Here is a 21,543-nt window from a genome sequence, read left to right as displayed (position 1 = left end):
GATCATGAGTGACTTTCAACAATAAATGTGTACTGTAGTCTTCTTCATGGAAAAATAAGACATCCCCTGAAAATAAGACCCAGGGCATATTTTGGCATTTCAAAAAATATAAGAGAGTGCCTTATAATCGGGGAAACAGGGTAGTTACTTTTAGTAATAGTGTGTACATTTATGAATGGTGATTTGAATCCACATTTTTTTTGAGACAAAGGACCTGATCTATTAAAGCTCTCCTGGAGAGGATACACTTGCATCAGTGAATATGATGACACGGCAAACCTGGAGTGAATCTGGTCCAGGATTGAAAACATTTGCCAACAAATAGCAAACTACTTTTTGAATAGAAAGAAATCTGTTACAGGTTTGTTGGATCACCCAGCTTCACTGATGAAAGTGTATCTTCACCAGTCTTGGAGAGCTTTAATAAATCAGGTCCAAAGTGTCCAGGGAATCTCTGCCTCCTTCAGGCTCCCTTTACTTGTATTCCCCAGCTGCCAGCACCAGCTCTCCTTCAGGATCCAAGCCCCTGCTCACTTCTTAGTCCAGGTCATATGACCCTCCATCAGCTGCCCCTTTACCGGAGAGGACTAGAGTGTTCCACAGATACACATCTGCTGGCAAGCATGCGAACAACACTGGAAAATGTCTCCTCACCAGCACTCCCTCTGCTGGTGGGTTAAAAGTCTGTCTCCCAAACATCACATGACATCCCCTTTATAAAGAAGTGGCTGGCAACAGGAAGTTGCCTGGACAAGGAATTCTTTTTGGTTCTGCTCCCAGGTTCCTTTCTGGCCCAGTCTGTCTTCTGTTCCCGGCTTGACCTCTCGCTATTCCTTATCACTGCCTGCCCTAACCTATGGCTTATCTGACCACTCTCTGTCTCTTGCTTCAGCACCATGCTTGTTCCTGCCTGTCAGCAGTCACCTGCGTTGGCGGGCATGGGGGCGACAACCTGGCAGCAGCTCACAGCACAACAACCTCACCTCTAAAGGCTCTGAAAAAAATCGAGCTGTTGCTTGAACTTTGTGCCCCATGCACGTCTCTACCCACTGGGCTAGTGACACGGTGGGTCCACCACCCTGCGCAGTGGCGTCCTGACACAAAGTCTACATTGTTCCTTTAACCTCTTAAAAACTCAAAGGGCTCTATTTATAAAACTAAATGTGACATTCCCTCAGACATTACCTTGTGGTAATCTTCCAAATTCATCTGTTACAATGGCAGTAATTGATTCCCACAAGGTAATGTTTGGGAGAATGTCAGATTCCCTGGTTTATAAATAGAGCCCAAAGAATATAGTTACTTCCAACTGTAATATGTACATTTGTGAATTGGAATTTCAACCCACAAAGTGCAAATATATCAGAACATATTAAGTTTCTTCCACATAACTGCATACTCAATAACTGGTGTTGCTCCTGGCATAGTACCCTGCTCCTCACTGAAACCCATAATCCTTAAATGCACCCAAACAAGTAGGTGTAGTATAGCCTAAAGCTACATACACACGTCAAATTTTTCTCGCCCGATAATCGGCTTCGGGCGAGAATCTGGCGTGTGTACAGCCAGCGTCGTTCAATGTCCGTGGATCCATCCTGGCAGATCCACGAACGATGAACGACGAGCGATCCTAATGCAAGGGAAGGGGGAGAGCGCCCAGCAGGGTGCCATTCCGTCGATCTCCTCCTCCCCTCTCCATGGAGCAAAACGGTACTGTATGTACAGCACTCGTTCATGCATCGTGTGTGCGCGCCTAAGGATTTTTTTTATTCTATGACATAAAATAAACTATTCCATTACCCATTATTTTCAATTACCTCTTAAAGCTCCACTTCTGGCTGCTGATACCTGATAATAAACTAGTGTTCTAAAACAAAATAATTATGTTGTGTATGTATTGTTCTACTCTACAAATGTAACAGATTTCACTGCTGTAGAAAAAAACAGTCCAGTCATTCAATATCTTGTACGTGATGGTACAATATTCCCATGACTTTTTACTTATTTTTAACTTAGATCGGGTAAAATTATAACTCATTCTGCCAATTATAATGAGCACAAGGGGGAGCTATTTAGTTTTTTATTTAATGTACAAGTGCACCAGGGTCACATCTTTGTGTGAATAAAAAAAGACTATCATTTATGACCATTTTGTTACCTTTTTGCTTCAAATGATCTACATGACAAATTTTGAAACACTAAAAGAATCACTCTGTTATAAATCTGCACTGAAATTTTGAAGATTAAAATTTACTAAAATATATGAACAGATTTATTTATTCATTAGTGACTTCACAATGCCAGAAACCGCCCACTCCAGAGACACAACCCTCCCACTTCCATGAGCCTGCGGTCCGAACAGGAGACATGGTCTGCGGCTCTGGCCAGTGCGTCCTCCTAGAAGGGTCCTCCTCCTGACCCTGCATGGGGGCGCACCAGCCAGAGCCACAGACCACCAAAATTTTCTCATGGATCACCAGTGGGCGCTTGGTGACCACTGATATAAACTGTACCTATAACTAAATTAAAACGTGTAGTAGTCCTATTGGCTGGACAATCAAGTAATTTGGGTGTAAACGTCATTTGCTCACAGATCAAGAAGAAAATAATACCTTTAGACATTCCTGATTATATCACATATAATACATTTTTTTTTATAATTATTCATTGCGCTGGTGCCCTTTATCTTATGTCCTTGATAAACTCATTAACGTCTCATTATAACTATCAGCATTATGTCTATCCAATACATACACATTTTTCCAAGCACACCAATATATAGGAAACAAAATAACTCCCAACAATCCCCCTTCCCCCCAAAAGTATATATAACAACTGAGCCAAAGGGCAAGATGAACTGAGCTTTTCTGACTACAATTGAAAACTGCAGGTCCCTCTATGACATTTAAAACTGTACTTTGCTGTTCTGTTCAGTTCCCAGGATCAGTGATTTTGATGACGTCTCTATCTCAGAATGGTAGGAATCATACAACTATGATGACTCTTTTGAGCTTCTGGGTACAAGTTCATACATTTAGATAGCTATTCTTAACCAGGGTTTCTTTGAACCCTAGAGTTCCTCCAGTGGTTGTTAAGGTTTGATTGTGTTTTCAATAATTGACCTTCCCTCTGAAAGTGCCTGCATAGTTCCAGGTTCAACATCAATTGGCAAAGCTAGTAGGATGACACTAGCAGTGTAAATCACATTCTTTCCTGATTATCACCCATGTGCCTCCAATCAGCTGTGACCACAGGTTCACACGGTCACTGGGCTGTACTTACTAATGAAAAGTACAGCCCGGTGACCATGGGAACTGAACTCAGATGAAACTCCATTGAGAGTTCATCTGGAGTTCGCCTGCAGTCACAGCTGATTGGAGGCACTCACGTGCTTCCAATCAGCTGTGACTGCAGGTTGCCACGCTCCCTGGGCTGTATTGATAAGTACAGAGTGGGAACCTGCAATTCAATAAAATTCCAAAAACTGAAACTTTTCGGACCCATAGGAAGTACAGGGAAATTTTTGCAAAAAGAGGCATTCTTGTCCATCCCTACAAGGCTCTCTACTCCCTATTTGCACTCTATGTCCAATAATGTATGCTAGAATTAGGTAAGTATTTGGTATTTTGCACAGCAGTGTAGTACCTGGTCAGAAAGGAATTAGATAAAGTTGAGCTTCAACATGTATTGCAATATTCAAACCAATATTAAATTATTTATTCCCTAGCACCACTGAAGTTGGTCTTTAAGGAAATTTCTGAATGCCATGCATGTATTTGTGTATACTACTTTGCAGATATTTAATTGGATCTTACAATCGTCTAATTTAGTGCATAAAATTTTTTTTAGCTAATTTAGTATTTAACCTTGTTTTTGAAAGTAGATGGGGGGCTCACTAGATCAATCATATTCCTGGATCAATAGAAGTTTTAAAATCTCCTGGTCAAATGATCCAGTTGCATGTTTGATTAAAACACTTACAAAAAAAATCTAAATGATTTAAAACTAAATCATATCAGTAATTTCTTGGTTGTGCCTGGCTGAGTCCATCAATCCTCAGATTATACCTTTAATAAAAGAACAGCCTCCTTCAGATAAGTGAATTATTTCACAAGTGGGTAATTATTTCTTTTAAAAAAAAGCATTGCATTTAGAGCACAACAAATATGATGTTTCCATACAAAATATTTAAAACCTTAGTCCAGAAGATTCACTTAACTACTGTTCTAGGAAGACAGATTTTAAAAGCCATCTAAAAATAATTTTAATTAAAGAATATAAAAAAAAAGGTCTATCCGCCCTAAACAAATGCGGAAGTTGGAAGTTGGGCTGATTGCAGTTAACATATAAATGACTACAGGATATGCCAAAGGAAGCTGTCTGAAGGGGAAACATGGTGGCTGCCATAGCTGACCAAAGACTAAATGTTTTCTATCGTATTGATATTTGTTACCTTTTCCCTACAAAATGCCAAAAGAGAAGCATAGTAAGACTCTTAGCAGTTAGTTTTGAAGAGAAACTGTCTATGTATGGCAAACTTTATAGTCAACTTTTAGATTTCGTATTATACAAGCACCACATACAATTATTCATACGCACATATATTGCATCACAAGATAAAAATTTACTTCCTCTAATGCATTTAGGGATTTGGATATCATCTAGAGATGTGATATACAGCCCTATGCCTACTTATATATGATGTTTTTTTTATAATAAACAGGACCTTTATCCTGGAGTGATTGTTACATGTTTCATGTATTTTTGCTGAGAACAAGGTGTACTCTCTGCAAGTATTGTCTAAGTTTACTTACTGCAACCTTTTTTCCTAAATCATAGTAGGAAAGAAAAAAAATCAAATGCAATTGTGAAGTGTCTACTTTGCACACAACGCACCAGTATTCTAATAATATATAATCAATTAACTGTAACCACTTTTAGGTTAAGATAAAATTGACCATGCTTTTCTTAAAAAAAGGTTACATTTAATAAACTATATGTACTGTTTAACAAGAACCTCAAAACCCTTTGGAGCATGACAGGCTTGCCAGTGAACCTCCCTCTTACAGCAAATTCACCAATTTGTGGGCCTTTAAGATTACATTTTAGTATCATTAACAGCCTTCACAAATTAGGTATACAGGTAGTCCCCGAGTTGAGGACATCCAACATACGGACGACTCCTGGATATGAATGGGGCTTCCCTGCTCGTTCCTGTGCAGGACAGAGGCTTGATGGGGGGAGGGAGCGGTTCACATGACTTGCAGAAGAAATCTTTTGCTTTTTTGTAACATCTTGTAATGACCAAGACAAACTCCTTAGTTGATTCTTTTTGCTAATCAAAGCACAGCTTGCTCCAGAAGGTAATAAGGAAATGAATGTCTAGGCTCCATACATTTTTTTGCTTAGTTTTTTTCCTTTCTGTGTGATTAACGCACAGTGAGTACTTTATACAGTAACTGACACCACGCTGCCTAATAATATGTTGAAAAAAAACATCTGTCCTAATTGCATTAATTAAAATAATGTACCTCTTCTGACTTACATACAAATTCAACTTAAGAACAAACCTACAGTCCCTAACTTGTATGTAACCCGGGGACTACCTGTACATGTCTATGTACACACGTTAGATTAATGTAGCTGGAAAGGTTCTTTCTTTCACACTGTACACACATCACTATTGAGTTCAATCGAGGGAAGATGAGCAAAGGTCCTCTCTAAAAGAGGGCCACCCAAAAGGGCCCCCTCTAAAAGAATGTACAGCAGTTTTTCATTGAGCCCATGTGTAGGACAGAATGAAAATTCACATATATGACAGACATTGTGTGTACTTTCTGTACAATCACATAAAAAAAATCAATATTTATTGTAAAGTCTACACGGACAGTTTCTCTAGCATGTACCCAAACATTTAAACACCCATGTTTAAAGTTTATATTCATTCCAAGGGGACAGTCCATACCAGAGCATATTCTTGATGGGCCGTGAAGAAAGTATAATATTTTTTGCTCTTTTTGCTGTATAAGCTATTAAAAGTGCTTACATTTAAAGTCAGTGTAGACTTAGCCTACTAAACCACGTGTGATGGCTACTTGATGGCCAGGATTATTTATATAGAAGTGAGAGTAAATGTAGCAAACAGTGATAATAATTGACCCACTAAAGCTTGCCATTGTAAGGAACTTACCCATCCTGCGAGCCCGCGGTGTCCCTGGGGTTCCAAGCCACAGAGGGAGACGGCGCTGTAGCAGGCAGCATGGCCGAGGCTGCTGCTCTGCTCACAGCTTGTCTGTCTCTGCAGGCAGAGGGATCCGTCCTGGCCAAACTACTGTTCAGCCAGGCAGCAGCCCTTGCATCCCTTTAGATGTGGTTAATGATATTCCTGCTCTCAGCACTCCTTTGCAAGTGCAAAGTAGTGCACGTCCTAGGGGTGCTGTGGGAAGAGGTCCGCGTGTTACTATGCGTCCCTCTTGTACCTACCGAGGGCGTGGCACTCGGCTGCCTCGCCCCGGGGCAGGACATAGTTAGTTTGAATTCCCTGCGGCCAATCAGCCGCAGGGGATTTACTTAGTCTCCTATCACACGGTGCCAGGTGGCGCAAGGTCATTGGTCATCCTGGCCATTTAAGGAGAGCCTGTCCTGTACACCATTGCCCGATATAGCCTCTGTTAACACAGTGTGCTTGGGTGTGTCTTTATGTGGTTTGAAGTTTATCTGTTTGTCATTACCTTAGTGACCTGGTCTGAAACTCACCCTGCTTGAACTCTGCCAGCCCTGACCTCTTTGAGTGCTCTTTTAAATGAGCAGAAAGTAGGAGCAAGCCGAATAGGACGAGGAAGACCATTCCAGAGAGTTGGAGCAGCTCTAGAAAGTAGTGATGGTTTCAAATGACAGAAGAAGCCAGGTAGGCAAGTTTGAAAAAATAGGTTTTGAGTGCTCTTTTAAATGAGCAGAAAGTAGGAGCTTTAATATATCACTGGAACCTCTACTGGTTGCCTATTACGTAATTCAAAATTCTAACCCTTACTTACAAAGTCTGCACATTCTGATTTCCCCTTATATACCTGCACTTTTCTCCAGTTCATTCTAAATTCAATTGTCACTGTGTAATGACATCCTTGTTTCTAGTCACCTTTTTCATACTCGAATGATTGATTTTTCACAGTACTATGTATTGCATGTTGCCACAAAAGATAACAGTGTTATATAAATATTAAAAAAATATTAATACTGTAGCCTTACAAGCAGCATAACACATCAGGTAATGGTGCTGAATGCTGCTTGTAAGCACTGGAATCTTGCTTTTATTCTGCGTTATGTTGTGATCTTCACATTTCAATACTTAATTTAACAGTGACCAAATATAATAATCGGCTAGTTATATTACATTGCAATTAGTTATTGCAAATTAACATAAGTAAATACCTTCCTGGCTTTGAAAAAAGGTGATTCTGGAAAGCAAACCCAAAAATTACATTTTGCACTGGCATATGATTTTTGAAATGCATAACCTTTCATATATGGCAATAAAACACAGTAAAAGGCAAAGGTCAACCATACACAGTATGTAAACAGTAGATAAAACAGATCTACAAATGCATGGCTATGCAAGAAACAGTTCTCCCACAGGAAGTTTAAACAAGCAGCAAAAACTAGTATGTTAGGAAAAAAGGGAGAGTATAATGGGAAATGAGTTTGAAATCTGCTTCAATTGAATGTTTCAGCAGGAACAGGTCTAACCAGTTTGACGAAAGGCATTCATAGAAAGGAACACTCAACGTATCTATGTTTTGACTTTCTAACTGGAGATTCAAAGATCATAATGATGGCGTCAGGTAAATAGTTTTCTTTCTTTTTCACATTTTGTTTTTATCCCCATTTATACACTTTTGATAATTTTTCATTTTGCTAGTACACATTCAGGTTGTCCAGAAGCATACAGAAGCAGAAGCATAACTAACTTCTGAGACTATTAAGAAATAGGTGGGAGTAAATGACAAGAGTTAACATGTGATTGTTACATAACTCAGTATTCTCTAGTATTATGTTTCACTGCATGTTTGCTATGCAGTTGTATTTTTTGCTATGTCTTGATTTATTGTGACATCAGTGACAAACTGAATTAGGATAACCAATACATAGAATTCAGATTTTGGTGCATAGTTAACAATCACCTTAAAATGTTTTGCTGACACCATGTATACCTTTCTGTAATTAAATGTTCTCATATGATAAATACATATGTTTTTCCAGAGCAATTTTGTGTCATATATTGGAGACTTTATTTTTTGTGGATGAACTGATCAGTGAGAATCAGACGCAGCACTGGAAGAGACCTCCTGTCTAAAACATATAGGCTTGCAGATAATTAATGATCAACGGCCTTGTGAATTATGCTTTATTATTGCTACATTCATAAATCTCTCCTTTAGTTTTAAAATCAAAGTACAAGCTTGACAAGGGAGTAAAGTGCACTCTCACACAATAAAAGCTTTGGAGCATATATTGTGTTCTGTGGATGTAGGGGAGGGAAGAGAAAAATTGCTGTTAGAGAGAAATTAGACACAATTTAATATCAGTTACAGTATTATAGTGATCAAATTTCATTTTATAAAAATGCAGGCACAATTCAAGTGGTATCAACTGTATACCAAAGACTAGTTAGTCAAAACAGTTTTAGGTCTAAAACCCAACAACATGTATGCCAAAGGAAGTCAAGTGAGCAGCAGCCCCTAAAGAAGGCCATTAGGGCTGATTTACATGCAATGTTTTACAAGTGCAATGTATCTTTCATAACAAAAAGGTAGAGAGATAGCACTTAGCTAAAAAAAAAGTTTATTATTTAAAAAATAACTATATTTAAGGTTGGAGTGGTTTGTTACGTAAAAAAGCAAAACTAACTTTCTGTAGTCTCTGCCAACTAGGCTGGTGACATGGAGGGTCCACCATCCCCCCATGACACAGTGACATATATATAGTAGCCACATGATATGTCAGAGTAAGCATGTAAATAAACCAGTAAATATAATTAAATCCAAAAAAACCCTTTGTAGTACTCAGTCGTGAATCTTCAAACAAATTTAATCCAGAGCCAATTTAATGGCCACCCAAGGGGTTTATGGAGCTTCCCGCCACTGACTCAACTGAGGCCTAATATTCAACTTTGAATCCGAGTCAATAGTTATTGAAGTACTTCCCCTTCCTTTTAATTCCTTGTGCCCAGGACATCAGGCATTATTGTTGAGCTTTACAATAAGTAAAGTGTTACTCTCAGAACAAAAATGAAAGGGTGTGCCTACATTTCCCTTCTGGGAAGGATAGGGCTGTAGGATGGGGTCTGTTTGACCCCTGGCCGGAAATAATATGATAGAGTGGACCTGAGTAAAAATAAATACACAGACATTAATTAATCAAAGTGGACCTTGGAGTAACAGATATTAGGTGTTGAATTTGTACAGAGATGCAGTTACATTATCTGGCTTTGGGAATTCTTAAACTGCAAACATTTTTCTTTTTTTTTTTTTTGATCTGACCAAATGGCCTCAGTGAAAGCTGCTGTTAAAAGATTCGTAAAAGTGTATCACAATAAATTATGTCCCTTGAAAACATTCGCATTGAACCATACCTTTACATTTATAAGGCACAATGACATACACATTATGCATGTTGATGTAATGCAGAGTCTGGTGTAATCTGGTGTAATGCAGAGTCTGGTGTCAACTGGTCCTAGATAGGTATTTCAGATTAAAGGGTACTTAGTGTCACGCTTAGAGTGACATTTGTACATTTTGTAAATTATAAATAGAGTATATTTCTATGTGCTTTTAGATTTGTAATGCATGTTATCATTTTAAGTTTTTTTTAGGTATCTTCTTTTATTACTTTTATGTAAAATAATCAAAGTTGTGTATTATGTGCTCTTGCAACTGTATTATGACTGTATTTGGAAGTGACAGTGGAGAAATGTGGAAAAACGTATTGAATGCATTTGCTTCTTATACTCAGAGCAAGCAACACCAAAAAAGGAGAGAGGAGAAATGAACCTCTTTAGATTGTTTAGAAAACTTTTTAAATACTTTTATGACAAGGATGCAATAAAGTATAAAGGATGGCACACTTAAGCATTAAAGCATTTTAGTAGGCTGTAGTCAGTGGTCATGAACAGCTCCAAAAATCCTAGGGTTCCTCCAGAGGTTGCTTGGGGTAATAGGCAATTTGTGACTCTTAGGTCAGTTTAGCAGACTCCAATTATTAATTCTGGCTATAAGTAAGATAGCAGCCTTCCCAATGGCCAGCAATAAAAGAGGCATTTTTTCTACTGACCACAACAGTAATGTACTGTAAACTGTGGATATAGTCATTATAGCAGGGGTTCCTCTTTCTTTTTGTTGTAGTACTTATTGGCAGTTGTTGCTGATTGGGTGTCAACTGCCCCTTAACTGTCCATGTGAACCAGTCCTTTTAAAGAGATAATGATAATGATTAGACTGTTTATGGAAAAACACTACCTGTAGCAATAAAACCTGTATGGAATATAATTCAGACTTTGTTTTTTTACAGATTTGAAGAAATTGTTTGGAGACTCTTTACAATTTGAAGTTACCATGGTTCTAATTACAATAATAACTGTTTTGCTTGTACTGAGATCATGCAAAAAAGGGATACTGGCTTTGCCAGGTCCATGGTCACTACCTATTATAGGGAACTTTTTTCAGCTTGGAGATCAAGCTCATATTTCTCTTACTGAGATGAGAAGAAAATTTGGAGATGTCTTCCTCATCAAACTGGGCATGATGCCCATAGTTGTTGTAAGTGGATCTGACACAGTGAGAAAGGTTCTTGGTAAACAAGGAGAACAATTTGCAGACAGACCAAAATTCTATTCTTTTTCTCTTCTGGCCAATGGACAAAGTATGACTTTTTCAGAGAAGTATGGAGAAGCATGGAAAGTACATAAGAAGATAATGATAAATGCTTTAAAGTCTTTTTCAAAAGAAGCAGCCAGTTCATCAAACTGCTGTTGTCGTCTGGAAGAATACGTTTCGGCTGAAGCATCAGAACTTGTTAACAGTATGATACAAATGTCAGCGAAAGAAGGAAGTTTTAATCCTCTCCCCCTTGTAACAATTACAGTTGCCAATGTTGTGTGTGCCTTGTGTTTTGGTAAGAGATATAACCATCATGACAAAGAGTTTCTCAAAATTGTTGAACTAAACCATGATCTCCAAAGATTATCAGGGGCAGGACTTCTAGCAGATTTTATTCCAGTTTTTAAATATTTCCCATCATCTGCCCTAAATGAACTAAAGAAATTCATTGGCGCTTTAAATGATTTCATTGCTACATCAGTACAAGATCACTATGAGTCACATGATGAGGTAAGAGTCCATAAACAATTTACCTGTTAGGATAAAATAAAGGATCATAGTTTTAATATTTGTTTGTGTTGACTCTATCAACACGTTTTTATAGTAACTATGTTTTTATGCTGCTATTCATCCTAAAAAAGCATCTACTCAAGTTACCTGAGCCAGATACAGGAAGTAAAGCAAATTTTCCTTTCCTTATTTAAATTCCTAAAAAGAGATTTTAGTGACACAACACGATACTTGTATGATAAATTTAAAATTTTTTGTAATCAAATCGTAAACTGGAAAAAAAGACATTCTATCTATATAAAATCAAAGCTTCCAGAAGAAGGGGGCACCTGGTATAGAGAGGATCCAAGCAGGGTTAGATACAAAGGTAAGGAAAGCTGTGAGCCTGTTAAAATATTGTAAATGGATACTAACAAATAGGCATGACCGAGAACATTTCCTTGAACTTCTGATGGGTTCGAGAAATTTCAGTGAACCGATTTCGCGAACCCATTGGAAGTTCCAGGAAATCAATAGATAGATGTCCAAAGCTGCATTCATTCATGCAGCCCTGTGAATCTTCCTGTGTGTGATCCCCAAGCACTAGAGGTTAATTGTCCTCTAGTGCCCGGGCATCGCAGTGGATTTCCAGGGCTGCATTCATTATGCAGCCCTGGGAATCATGTGTGCGATCCCCAACACTAAAGGTAAATAACCCTGTAGTGCTTGGGAACGCAGTGGATTTTCAGGGCTGCATTCATTCAATCCTGTGTGTGATCCCTGGGCACTAGAGGTTAATTAACCTCTAGAGTCAGGGGATTGCAGTGGATTTCCAGGGCACCTCTAGTTAATTTACACCGGCCATTCTCGCTTACAATTTCGGTAAGCGAGAACGTCTGAATTAGCCACGAGATCGAATTTTAAAAACTCGCTCGCTCATCCCTACTAAAAAAATTGACAGTTATCACTTATCAGTGACCCCCTGATATCTGATATAAGTCTATATGACATATGTCATGTGACATTCACGGAGCCTCCTAAAACTAAAAATCATAGTAATTTGAGTTGGTGGCTTCTGGGGTGCTTACCGGGAATGCAATCTGAATGCATAAACAATGCAGAGTTAGCATAACTTAAAATTTTTATATATACATCATTATTTCAACTGTTAACATTATTCTCTTTTGCATTCCAGAATAATATCAGAGATATAACAGATGCTCTTATTCAGCTCTGCAAAAACAAAAACACTTTGGATAAACATCAAAAACTGACCGATGAACAGATTATAATCACGGTGAATGACATATTTGGTGCAGGTGATGTTAAGTTATATCTTACAGCCTATTAAGTAATTACAAAGTGCACAATTTATATTTTTGTTCCTTTAAATATATTGTGGTTTGACCCAGGTGGCCTGTTTACAAAGACAAGGGAAATATTTGCTTTGTTTGTGTAGTATCAATTGTACATATGATTTTCATATGAATACCCAAACAACATGTAAATTTATCTGTCCAAAGATAAAGCTATAGGAAGCAAGGAACTAAAGAAAAATGTCCACCTTTCCACACAGTCATAGGCTTCTTCTGATAAATAGAGATGGAAATCCCACAGCAATTTCCAGGACGAAAGGATTATAAATTCATTCTAGAATCTCTTCGAAGGTTTGGCAAATGTAATAATCCTATTTAGCCCTCTTACAAGTGCATACAATTTTTTTATTTATTGCTAATACATTAGGCAGTAGCTAGAACTATTTTGCTCAAAAGGGTTTCTCTAATTAGGCTCCTGACCAGTGATCAATCAGTCAAAAGTTTCAAATCTGCACAAGCACATACATGCAGTATTTTGCACCTTTAGTTGCTTTCTTTGGTCGGAAAGTGATGAGAATTGTAAAGGTCTTTTATCAATCATTTGTACACACAACTCAACTCACTTTGACTCAAAATTAACCAACAGGTTCCATAACTCCATATTTGACTAAAGACTAAAATCAATTGAATATGATCAGTTGGCTGCCTAATTGACAAATTATCCTCAAATCCAATAATTTTTTGGATCCAATATTGGATTGAAAACAAAAATACTAGAAATAGAAGTTTGGTTCAGATCTATAGGTTGTTTACCTATCAGGTCCTCTGACAGAATAGTTTATGTACCACACATAGTAAGTCTGTTGGTCAATTGCTCTAAAAGAATTTGAAATGTATAACTGTTTCTCATGAGATAGCCATCAATAGAATGCACTCTTGTTTTATATGGAGAGCTGAGTTATTCAAAAACACCACCATGGTTTTTATAGTTATTAGGAACTTGCTAAAAAGTAAATATTTTATTGAATGTTGGTAACATTGTTGCAGTATTCTTAGCTACATTTTTAATATTACTATTGTTTTATTGTATTCTTTTTAGGATTTGACACCATATCCTCTGGACTCCTGTGGTGTATCTTGTACATACTGAAGTATCCAGAGATACAAGACATAATTCACAAGGAAATAGGTAAAACATTAATAATATATAGCAGTTTTAGGTTGCAAAACTATAACCAAAAGCTCTTCTAATATTATAGCATTATAGTAAGTACAGATGTTATCACATATAAAGCAGTTAGCCTTACTAAAGGGCAAGTGGTTTGACAGTTGAAAGTAAATCTTTAGCCAGCTTATGGACATTCATGTATTTACTTACTTAAAAAACAGTAAATGAGCTTTATCATAGGCCATCAATGGCCTGTGTATCTGCAAACACTGTGAAACAATGTATCCTCAAATATTAGAGAAGTAGCTTTTGCAATTTCACTCAGTACTTTCCACCTGCTGCTCAGTTCCCACTGCCCTCCTTGCCAGAATTTAATCAAACTTCTAGAAAAGAACACACTGAACCATGATTTAGAGACAATGGGCCTGATTTATTAAAGCTCTCCAAGGCTGGAGAGTATACGCATCAGTGAAGCTGGGTGATCCAAAAAACTGGAGTGGATCAGGTCCAGGATTCAAAACATTTGCTAACAAATGATTTTAAGAAATCCATTCAAGGTTTACCAGATCACCCAGGTTCACTGAATAAAGTATATTCTCTCCTGCCTTGGAGAGCTTTTATAAATCAAACTCTTTGTAGTGATATTTCGGGATCTTTAGGCTGGGTCTACTTGTACTGTTTAAAAATATACATTTTTATGCATTTTTCAAAGTGTTTTAAAGCGTGTGTGCAGAACACATGCCAAAGCTCCGCTAGAAATTCCAGTAGCAGTGTGCACATACAGCCTGCTACTATAGGACCTCTCCAATCAATGGAAAGGTTGTATGGGGACATTGCTCCAGGCAGCCCTAGCAGAGCTTTGAGAGATGTTCTGCACCCATGTGTATGCAAAAGACATGCTGATGTCTTCATAGGACCTCTCTCTTGATTGGCTGAGATTCCTTTTTCCAGCCTTTCAGCACTACAGGTGAATTGGGTGACTTGTCCTCATTTCCACTTTAGTACCCGAGGATCCCACACTGTCAAAACTCCTGAAAAAGCCTTCATTGTTTTCAACAATAGGGTATTAAACACCTATAAACATGTGAAAATGGCTTTAAATGCTTCCATTAACATAATTTGTGAGCTTTTTGACCTTTTTTAGTTTTTAAAACGCAGCATTCAAATGCAGCGTTTTCTTAAACATTCAAAAATGTGCCTCAAGGAAACACCCTGGTGTAGACTAGCCCATTGGAATGCATGTGAATTTCAAACATAGGCTTTTAAATGCTCAGGTTAAATGTTGGGGAAACGAAGAAGAATTAATTTGTTCACGACATATCACTGTGTACCTATTTTTTTAATTTTTTTTTTACAGATGAAAATATTGGAATCAGCAGATCACCAAGATTTATTGACAGAAAAGTTTTGCATTACACAGAAGCATTTATCAATGAAGTCCTGAGGCATGCATCATTTGTACCATTTACAATTCCACACTGGTATGTACACATGAAAACAGAATACAAATTCATGTATTCACACATACAAGCAGAAAGGCATATACTATATGTACTAATGCAAAGAAAATCTGTTTTGGACTACTTATCAGTTTTGTTACTATATTATTTATATGTTCGCTGGAGTGTTCTTTCCAAAAGAGAAATGGGTTTAACAGAAAATTAACTAAGTTCAACCAATCAACAGGCACAGATTAATGTATTTACTTGAATTAGCCAACCACGTAAAAGGCAACAATCTGTCTTTTTAGTTACCTTGTACATACTTAGGTATCCAAAGTGAATAAATTTATTCACTAAACTAGGTGAATCTTCTTTTTTCTTCTCTATAAATCAGCACTTAGGATCTCAGTAGTACCGGTTTCTTTTAAACCCCTTCAATTATGATGATTAAAGACACTCAGGTGAAGATCTCCAATGCTAGCCATTGGACAATTAGAACAAATATGATGTTATCCCTTTGCTTCCTCATCATTTATGCATATCAATAGTAATTGACTTTCAGCATTGAGTGAAGCAACACATCTCCTTCCAAAAGAAAAACACATTTAGGCATCTCTACTAGCTGTAGCAGAATTTTCATGAGTGTATTGTATTGAATCAAGGAGTGCTTTTCCATGTCTGGATGTAAGTTTAGGCATATGCAATTTTAGGAGACACCTGTGCCTGCAGTTTATAAAAAGTACATTAATTCATGTTTTCCTCTTTTTAGTACTACTGTGGATACAACACTGAATGGTTACTTTCTTCCAAAAAATACTTCAGTATTTGTGAATATGTACCAAGTAAACCATGATCCGTAAGTAAAGTTTTTTTTTCATTAATACACAAAAAAAGGATAACTGCTAACATGTCACATCTTACTACCCTTACTACCATTGTGCAAAGCTAAAATATGCTTTATATTAGGTTAATATTATTATTAATGCATGGTGGTACCTCAAAAGTCCTTGAAATTGAAACTTTTTTTCAGATGTGGAGAAAGATCCCAAAAAGCTGAAGCTGGTCACTGGAACACATAATGTTCCAACATCCAACGAGGTTAGCCAGCATTGTCATCTCCTGCCTAATATTGCCTGTATAGTTGTAAGCCATGTAATAATTTAGCTTGTAGACAAGTAGCTCAAGCATATACAAAGAAAATGTCCTTATAATAATTACACCAACGGTGGGGCACCATTACTTCCAATGAGACCAACAATGGATCACTTTTCTTTCGAAATACACCAATGATAGGGTACTTTTTACTCCCACTGATACCAACAATGGTCTCTATAATGCATTTCCTCTTCCCACTGGACACCGATTCAGGGTCATTTTTTACCCCCACCGACACGGAGGCAATTTTTACTTCCACTGACTGAATGTTGCCAGTGTATATCATTGTATTTTTTTTTTCAGCAAATTTGTCTGATTTTGCAGGACTATATGGAAAGATGCTGACCTATTCATCCCAGAAAGGTTCCTTAATGAGGCAGGACATATTGATAAAAGCCTAACAGACAAAGTGTTAGTTTTTGGTATGGGTGTCAGAAAATGCGTGGGAGAAGACGTGGCTCGGAATGAAATGTTCATTATTCTCACATCTGTACTGCAACGACTCCACCTAGTGAAGGAGCATGGACACACTGTGGACCTAACACCAGTTTTTGGATTAACTATGAAACCAAAGCCTTACAACCTTAAAGTTGAAATTAGATCATAAAATATATATTTTATTCAAATACATCATGATATTGTAAATGTTTATTCTATTTGGAATACTGGTGGAATTTCAACACTGATTCTACAATGCTTCAGTGGAGAAGTACTTAGAATTATAGTAGCAGTAAAAAGAATTGTATTTAGGAAAACTTTATTTTTTAAGTTTAGGCTACACTAACATAGGATGCTCTTTTGATGAAACTCATATTAGTAGGCACATAGTCATGCCTGCACATATGGAAATTGTCTCCAACCCAGTGTTTCTCAACCAGGGTTCCTCCAGTGTTGCCAGGAATTCCCGGAGCAATGAGTAGTCTGGCCTTTTTGGGTCATGTACTATTAAAACCAATCATCTCTTTGGCTATCTGTAAGAAAGACATTCTTCCTATTGGGCAGAAAAATTAGAGGCATTCTTCCTAGTTATCACTACACTAATGTACTGTGAACTATGGGTATAAAAATTATAGCAGGGGTTCACTGAAGACCTGAAAGGGGTTCCCCTTGTTATAAAGGTTGAGAAACACTGCTCTAACCCCTCACCTCATAGCTGATTACCATGCCAAACTGATCTGGAACATACTGGTTCCAAATTCTGGCTCCAACAAGTTCCTACTGATGAGGCAATGGTATATGTGTATATATATATATATACATATATAGTGTCATAATATTATATTATAATATAGTCATAAAAAGACATTTTTAAATCGGTCGGCAGATTTTTTCAGTTTTTGCTAAGCACCCAATTATTTTAAACTAAAATTGTTGGAGCTGGGGGGAAGAGTTAGGGCAGTGGGGGATATGTACCAAATGGTAAAACTCTAATTTTTGTGGTTTTGAGATGCAGATTTTCAAATTATTTTAAGAAAATGAATTTTGCTTATCACCAACTTTGTTGTATCATTTTACTTTCTGTCATACTAAACATTGCTGAAGTGGAGAAGCTTTACTGGTGAATTGACAACTAAATATTGACATGTTTAGTAAAATAACGGTGCAATATGTATAGGACTTATTTTTAACCAAGGACTGATGTATCAACAAAATATGCTGTCGGATGATTCAATATTTTTACTGAGACCAGACAGTAGAGTTATTTGTATAATAATTTGTAATTTTAAATTCAGACAATTTACCAATTGAAGTAGAACTAAAGGTAAATAAGGTAAAGTAAAAAAAAAAAAAATCTTTTTTAAAGTCAAGATAGGCTCTGAGTATCCCCCATGTAAAATACCAGACAATTTTAGGATCAAGATAAAAATGATTCCATTGAGAAAATAGATTAGATTCATTTCTTCCTTCCTTGTACTTGACATTTCCTTATGACTGCCATCTACCATTCTGCTGTAATTTTATTTCTCAATGAGACCAAATAAAGGCAAATTATGTATTTATCTCACAAACAGAGATCAATCATGAAATTATTTTATTGGAGGGGATTGTCAATGTTCTGTGTAAGTGTTCTGAGAGTTTTATAGTAAATGACAACAGAGGAAATACCTCTCAGGGCAAATCATTCATGAAGTTCTCATAATGAGGAATTTTTCATTTCCTGAAACTCTTTTTTTACCTTAAGATAAGTAACTCTGATTTCTGAAATGAATTGTTAATAATTGAGTAAACTAAAGCAGCCTCTTGTCTTGTCATTATTGTTATTTTCAATGCATCATTTACTTGTTCTACTCCAAACCAAAAATAACAATCTAAGCTGAGTTTAAAGAGGTTGTATTAAAGCGGAAGTAAACTAAAGATAAAAACTCACTCACATTTACGTTCGCAGATCCATCAATCCCTCTGGAGGTTCCCTGGATTGGGTTCCGCATTGCCTGGCATCCCTTTTAGCCCCAGTATTTAGAAAGCGTGATGTGCTGCCATCTCCTTTCCCCTTCTTTGCAGATCTTACTGCGCTTGTGTGAGATCAACATTTCCCCCCCCCCCCCCCCCGATGAAGAAAAATTTCCTTCTGCAGATGGCTGATTTCCCCAGCAGCAAGAAGCCCCTCCCCCCAAAAAGAAGGTATTTTTTACATTGCATAAAAAGTGAACCTGTCATTAGAACCAGTAAAGTGTTTTAAAATGTAAAATTAAAATTGTAAAAATAAAAAAAAATCTAACATTTCCAAGCGGTGCAGTATTTTTAACAAAACCTCTAAGCCAACATTTCTCAACTAGAGTTCCTCCACAAGGTGCTAGGGGTACTTTGAGCAATGAAAAATTGATAAGGAATGATCACTAACCACTAATGCTAAAGTAGTATGAGCTGTGGATATATTAATTATAGTAGGGGTTTCCCAAGACCTGGAATTTATTTTAAGAGTCCCTTCAAAGGTTGCTCTAGGATATCAGTTCAGATACCCTAGGACTGTGTTTTGGAGAGCCCACTATTTAGTTTTAAATAAAGCAGGGAAAGGATAGAATTTCCATCAGAATATTTTACTGTCTGTGCCCTGCTAGAGAGTATTGTATCACCCTGTGTCCAAATGATGGAATTGGGAAATATTAGGAAAAAATAAAACATTTTTTTTTCATGTTTTATTATTCTGTCTCCAGAGAGTTGTTCCTATAATGAATGTCTCTATTGGGAGAATTTGGAGCATAGACAGCAATTAAAACAGAAGGTCTAACACTTCCCTACTTTATAAAAATATTATCATTGTCTTTACATTCACTTTTAATAAGCTGAACATTTTACCCTCCTTGAGATTGTTAAACAAAAAAAACAATTCACACGCAATACTGCCATACATATATATATATATATATATATATATATATATATATATAAGTTCATATAGTTAGCATATCTGTGTTCACATTAAAACTTAAAAAATCATTAAAACTCCAAAACAACATATTTTATATTATACCATATGTATGGAAATTGAGACGAAGGGTAAAAGTACTGAAAAAGCAGAACAAAAGAAAAAATTAAATGATGATGTGCACATTAATTATGTTTCCTGCTTGTGTCAAATTAGTAGTTTACCCAATACTGTATAATGCAGGGGTGCCCACACTTTTTGGCTTGCAAGCTACTTTTAAAATGACCAAGTCATAATGGTCTGCCAACAAGAAAAACTTGGACTTAATAACTCCAGTATGCGGTAAAGTTTATTTTGAAAAGCAGGGCTCTGCGATCTACTTGCGTTGCCTTTGCGAAATACCGGTAGATTTTGATCTATCTAGTGGTCAATTGCAAGTACATTATATTGTATTTTTCCCCTCCAGCAATATTTCTCAGCTTTATTAAAGTACACATTCAGGGGGGTATATGAGACTCAAGACACTAAGATGTGAAAAAAATAGAAGTTATTATTACAACCTATAATATTGTTATATTTTTACAGTATGTTTGTGCAACATCATTGGTGTATTAGAGCAGCCATGTGCTTTGTCCGAGTAGGGCAGTTTCCACTCACCCTATCCACATACCTATCCCTCCAATTAAATTATTCTTCCAAAGGTTAAAAGGAGCTTGAGGTGTCAAATAAGGTGTCAGAAATAAAAACCAGCAAACTATAACTTAAATAAAAAAGGCTGGTTGCTAATTGCAAAATGATTTAGAAACATTTAATACATTTTAGACACAATTTTATTTATATGTATTAAAATTAATTTATTAAAATTATTATTTTTTCAAACAAAGAGGTGCTTTAGTCAACAAATGATTCTTGATGAAAATATATGTAGAAAATAAAACTTCTGACTTATAGTTATATACATATTGTAATTTGTAGTATAGGAGTCAGGAAATGTAAGAAAGAAGATGTCTCTTGGCATAATTCTATTTAAGGCAGGGTGTTGTGGCTGCGGGTGTATCATGTTATTGAATCAATGCAGTAAATACAGAGCTCTTGTTGGTATTTATTTCAGATGCCTTTAAGAACCATCAACCCGCTTTGAATCATTTATTGATAAATATTGTTATTTATTGGTTGTAACCTAATTTGTAAAATAAGGCTACTATGGCTATTAAAAGTCCACTCCTGAGGGGTTTCTTGAGCCATGGGAGAGGTATTTAAGTTGGGTATTCTAGTGACTGTGAAAACATGCCTTTGTCAAGCATTTTTATTATTATTTTTTCCTGTAAATTGTTTTATTGTTTTTTGTTCCATAAGGTCAAGGTACGTCTCTAATCTAGTCTTTAGAACCTTCATTTTAATGCTGAAACTCTTGTTCCTAGACAGAATAAAATATTATTTATATATAATAAAATAAATATATTTTTAACAACATAAACAAAACAGCGAAAAGATAAAAGCTATAGTTATAAAAATACATGGACTAGAATTGATACTATAAAAATAATCCATTTTGTAAAAGTCAGTAAGCAGCTTCCTTTTCTAATATTGCTTGAACCAATTGCTAAATATTTAGTATTTGATTAAAAATATACTGGAGTGTAAGCTCCAACTCTGCTTTAGTCTGTTTCTTGAGTCTCATTTATTTCCTGATGTGTGTTGCCGTCATTACTCTTGAAAAACCTTAAAAAGGTAA

At 36.6% G+C, this 21,543-nt stretch overlaps 1 protein-coding gene across 2 annotated transcripts in view; it reads left to right on the top strand.

Annotated features, from left to right (window-relative positions):
* The window catches only part of LOC140325987 (cytochrome P450 1A1-like), a 24,654-nt gene extending 6,204 nt beyond the window's left edge, over nucleotides 1-18,450 (top strand). Inside the window, exons 2-8 of one of the 2 annotated variants that reach the window (XM_072404152.1) lie at nucleotides 7,728-7,838; nucleotides 10,564-11,381; nucleotides 12,556-12,679; nucleotides 13,776-13,865; nucleotides 15,202-15,325; nucleotides 16,056-16,142; nucleotides 16,766-18,450. In XM_072404152.1, coding sequence (XP_072260253.1) covers nucleotides 7,826-7,838; nucleotides 10,564-11,381; nucleotides 12,556-12,679; nucleotides 13,776-13,865; nucleotides 15,202-15,325; nucleotides 16,056-16,142; nucleotides 16,766-17,048 — 1,539 coding nt within the window. In that variant the 5' untranslated portion in view covers nucleotides 7,728-7,825 and the 3' untranslated portion in view covers nucleotides 17,049-18,450. The remainder of the gene's footprint in view (nucleotides 1-7,727; nucleotides 7,839-10,563; nucleotides 11,382-12,555; nucleotides 12,680-13,775; nucleotides 13,866-15,201; nucleotides 15,326-16,055; nucleotides 16,143-16,765) is intronic. The other variant, XM_072404153.1, reaches the window with a different exon arrangement.
* The last annotated feature ends 3,093 nt before the right edge of the window (nucleotides 18,451-21,543 follow it).

This window comes from Pyxicephalus adspersus, chromosome 3 (assembly GCF_032062135.1).
Source record: "Pyxicephalus adspersus chromosome 3, UCB_Pads_2.0, whole genome shotgun sequence".
Taxonomy (NCBI): Eukaryota; Metazoa; Chordata; class Amphibia; order Anura; family Pyxicephalidae; genus Pyxicephalus; species Pyxicephalus adspersus.
The sequence above is the reverse complement of the archived record's forward strand: the minus strand, read 5'-3'. Positions and strand labels throughout refer to the sequence as shown.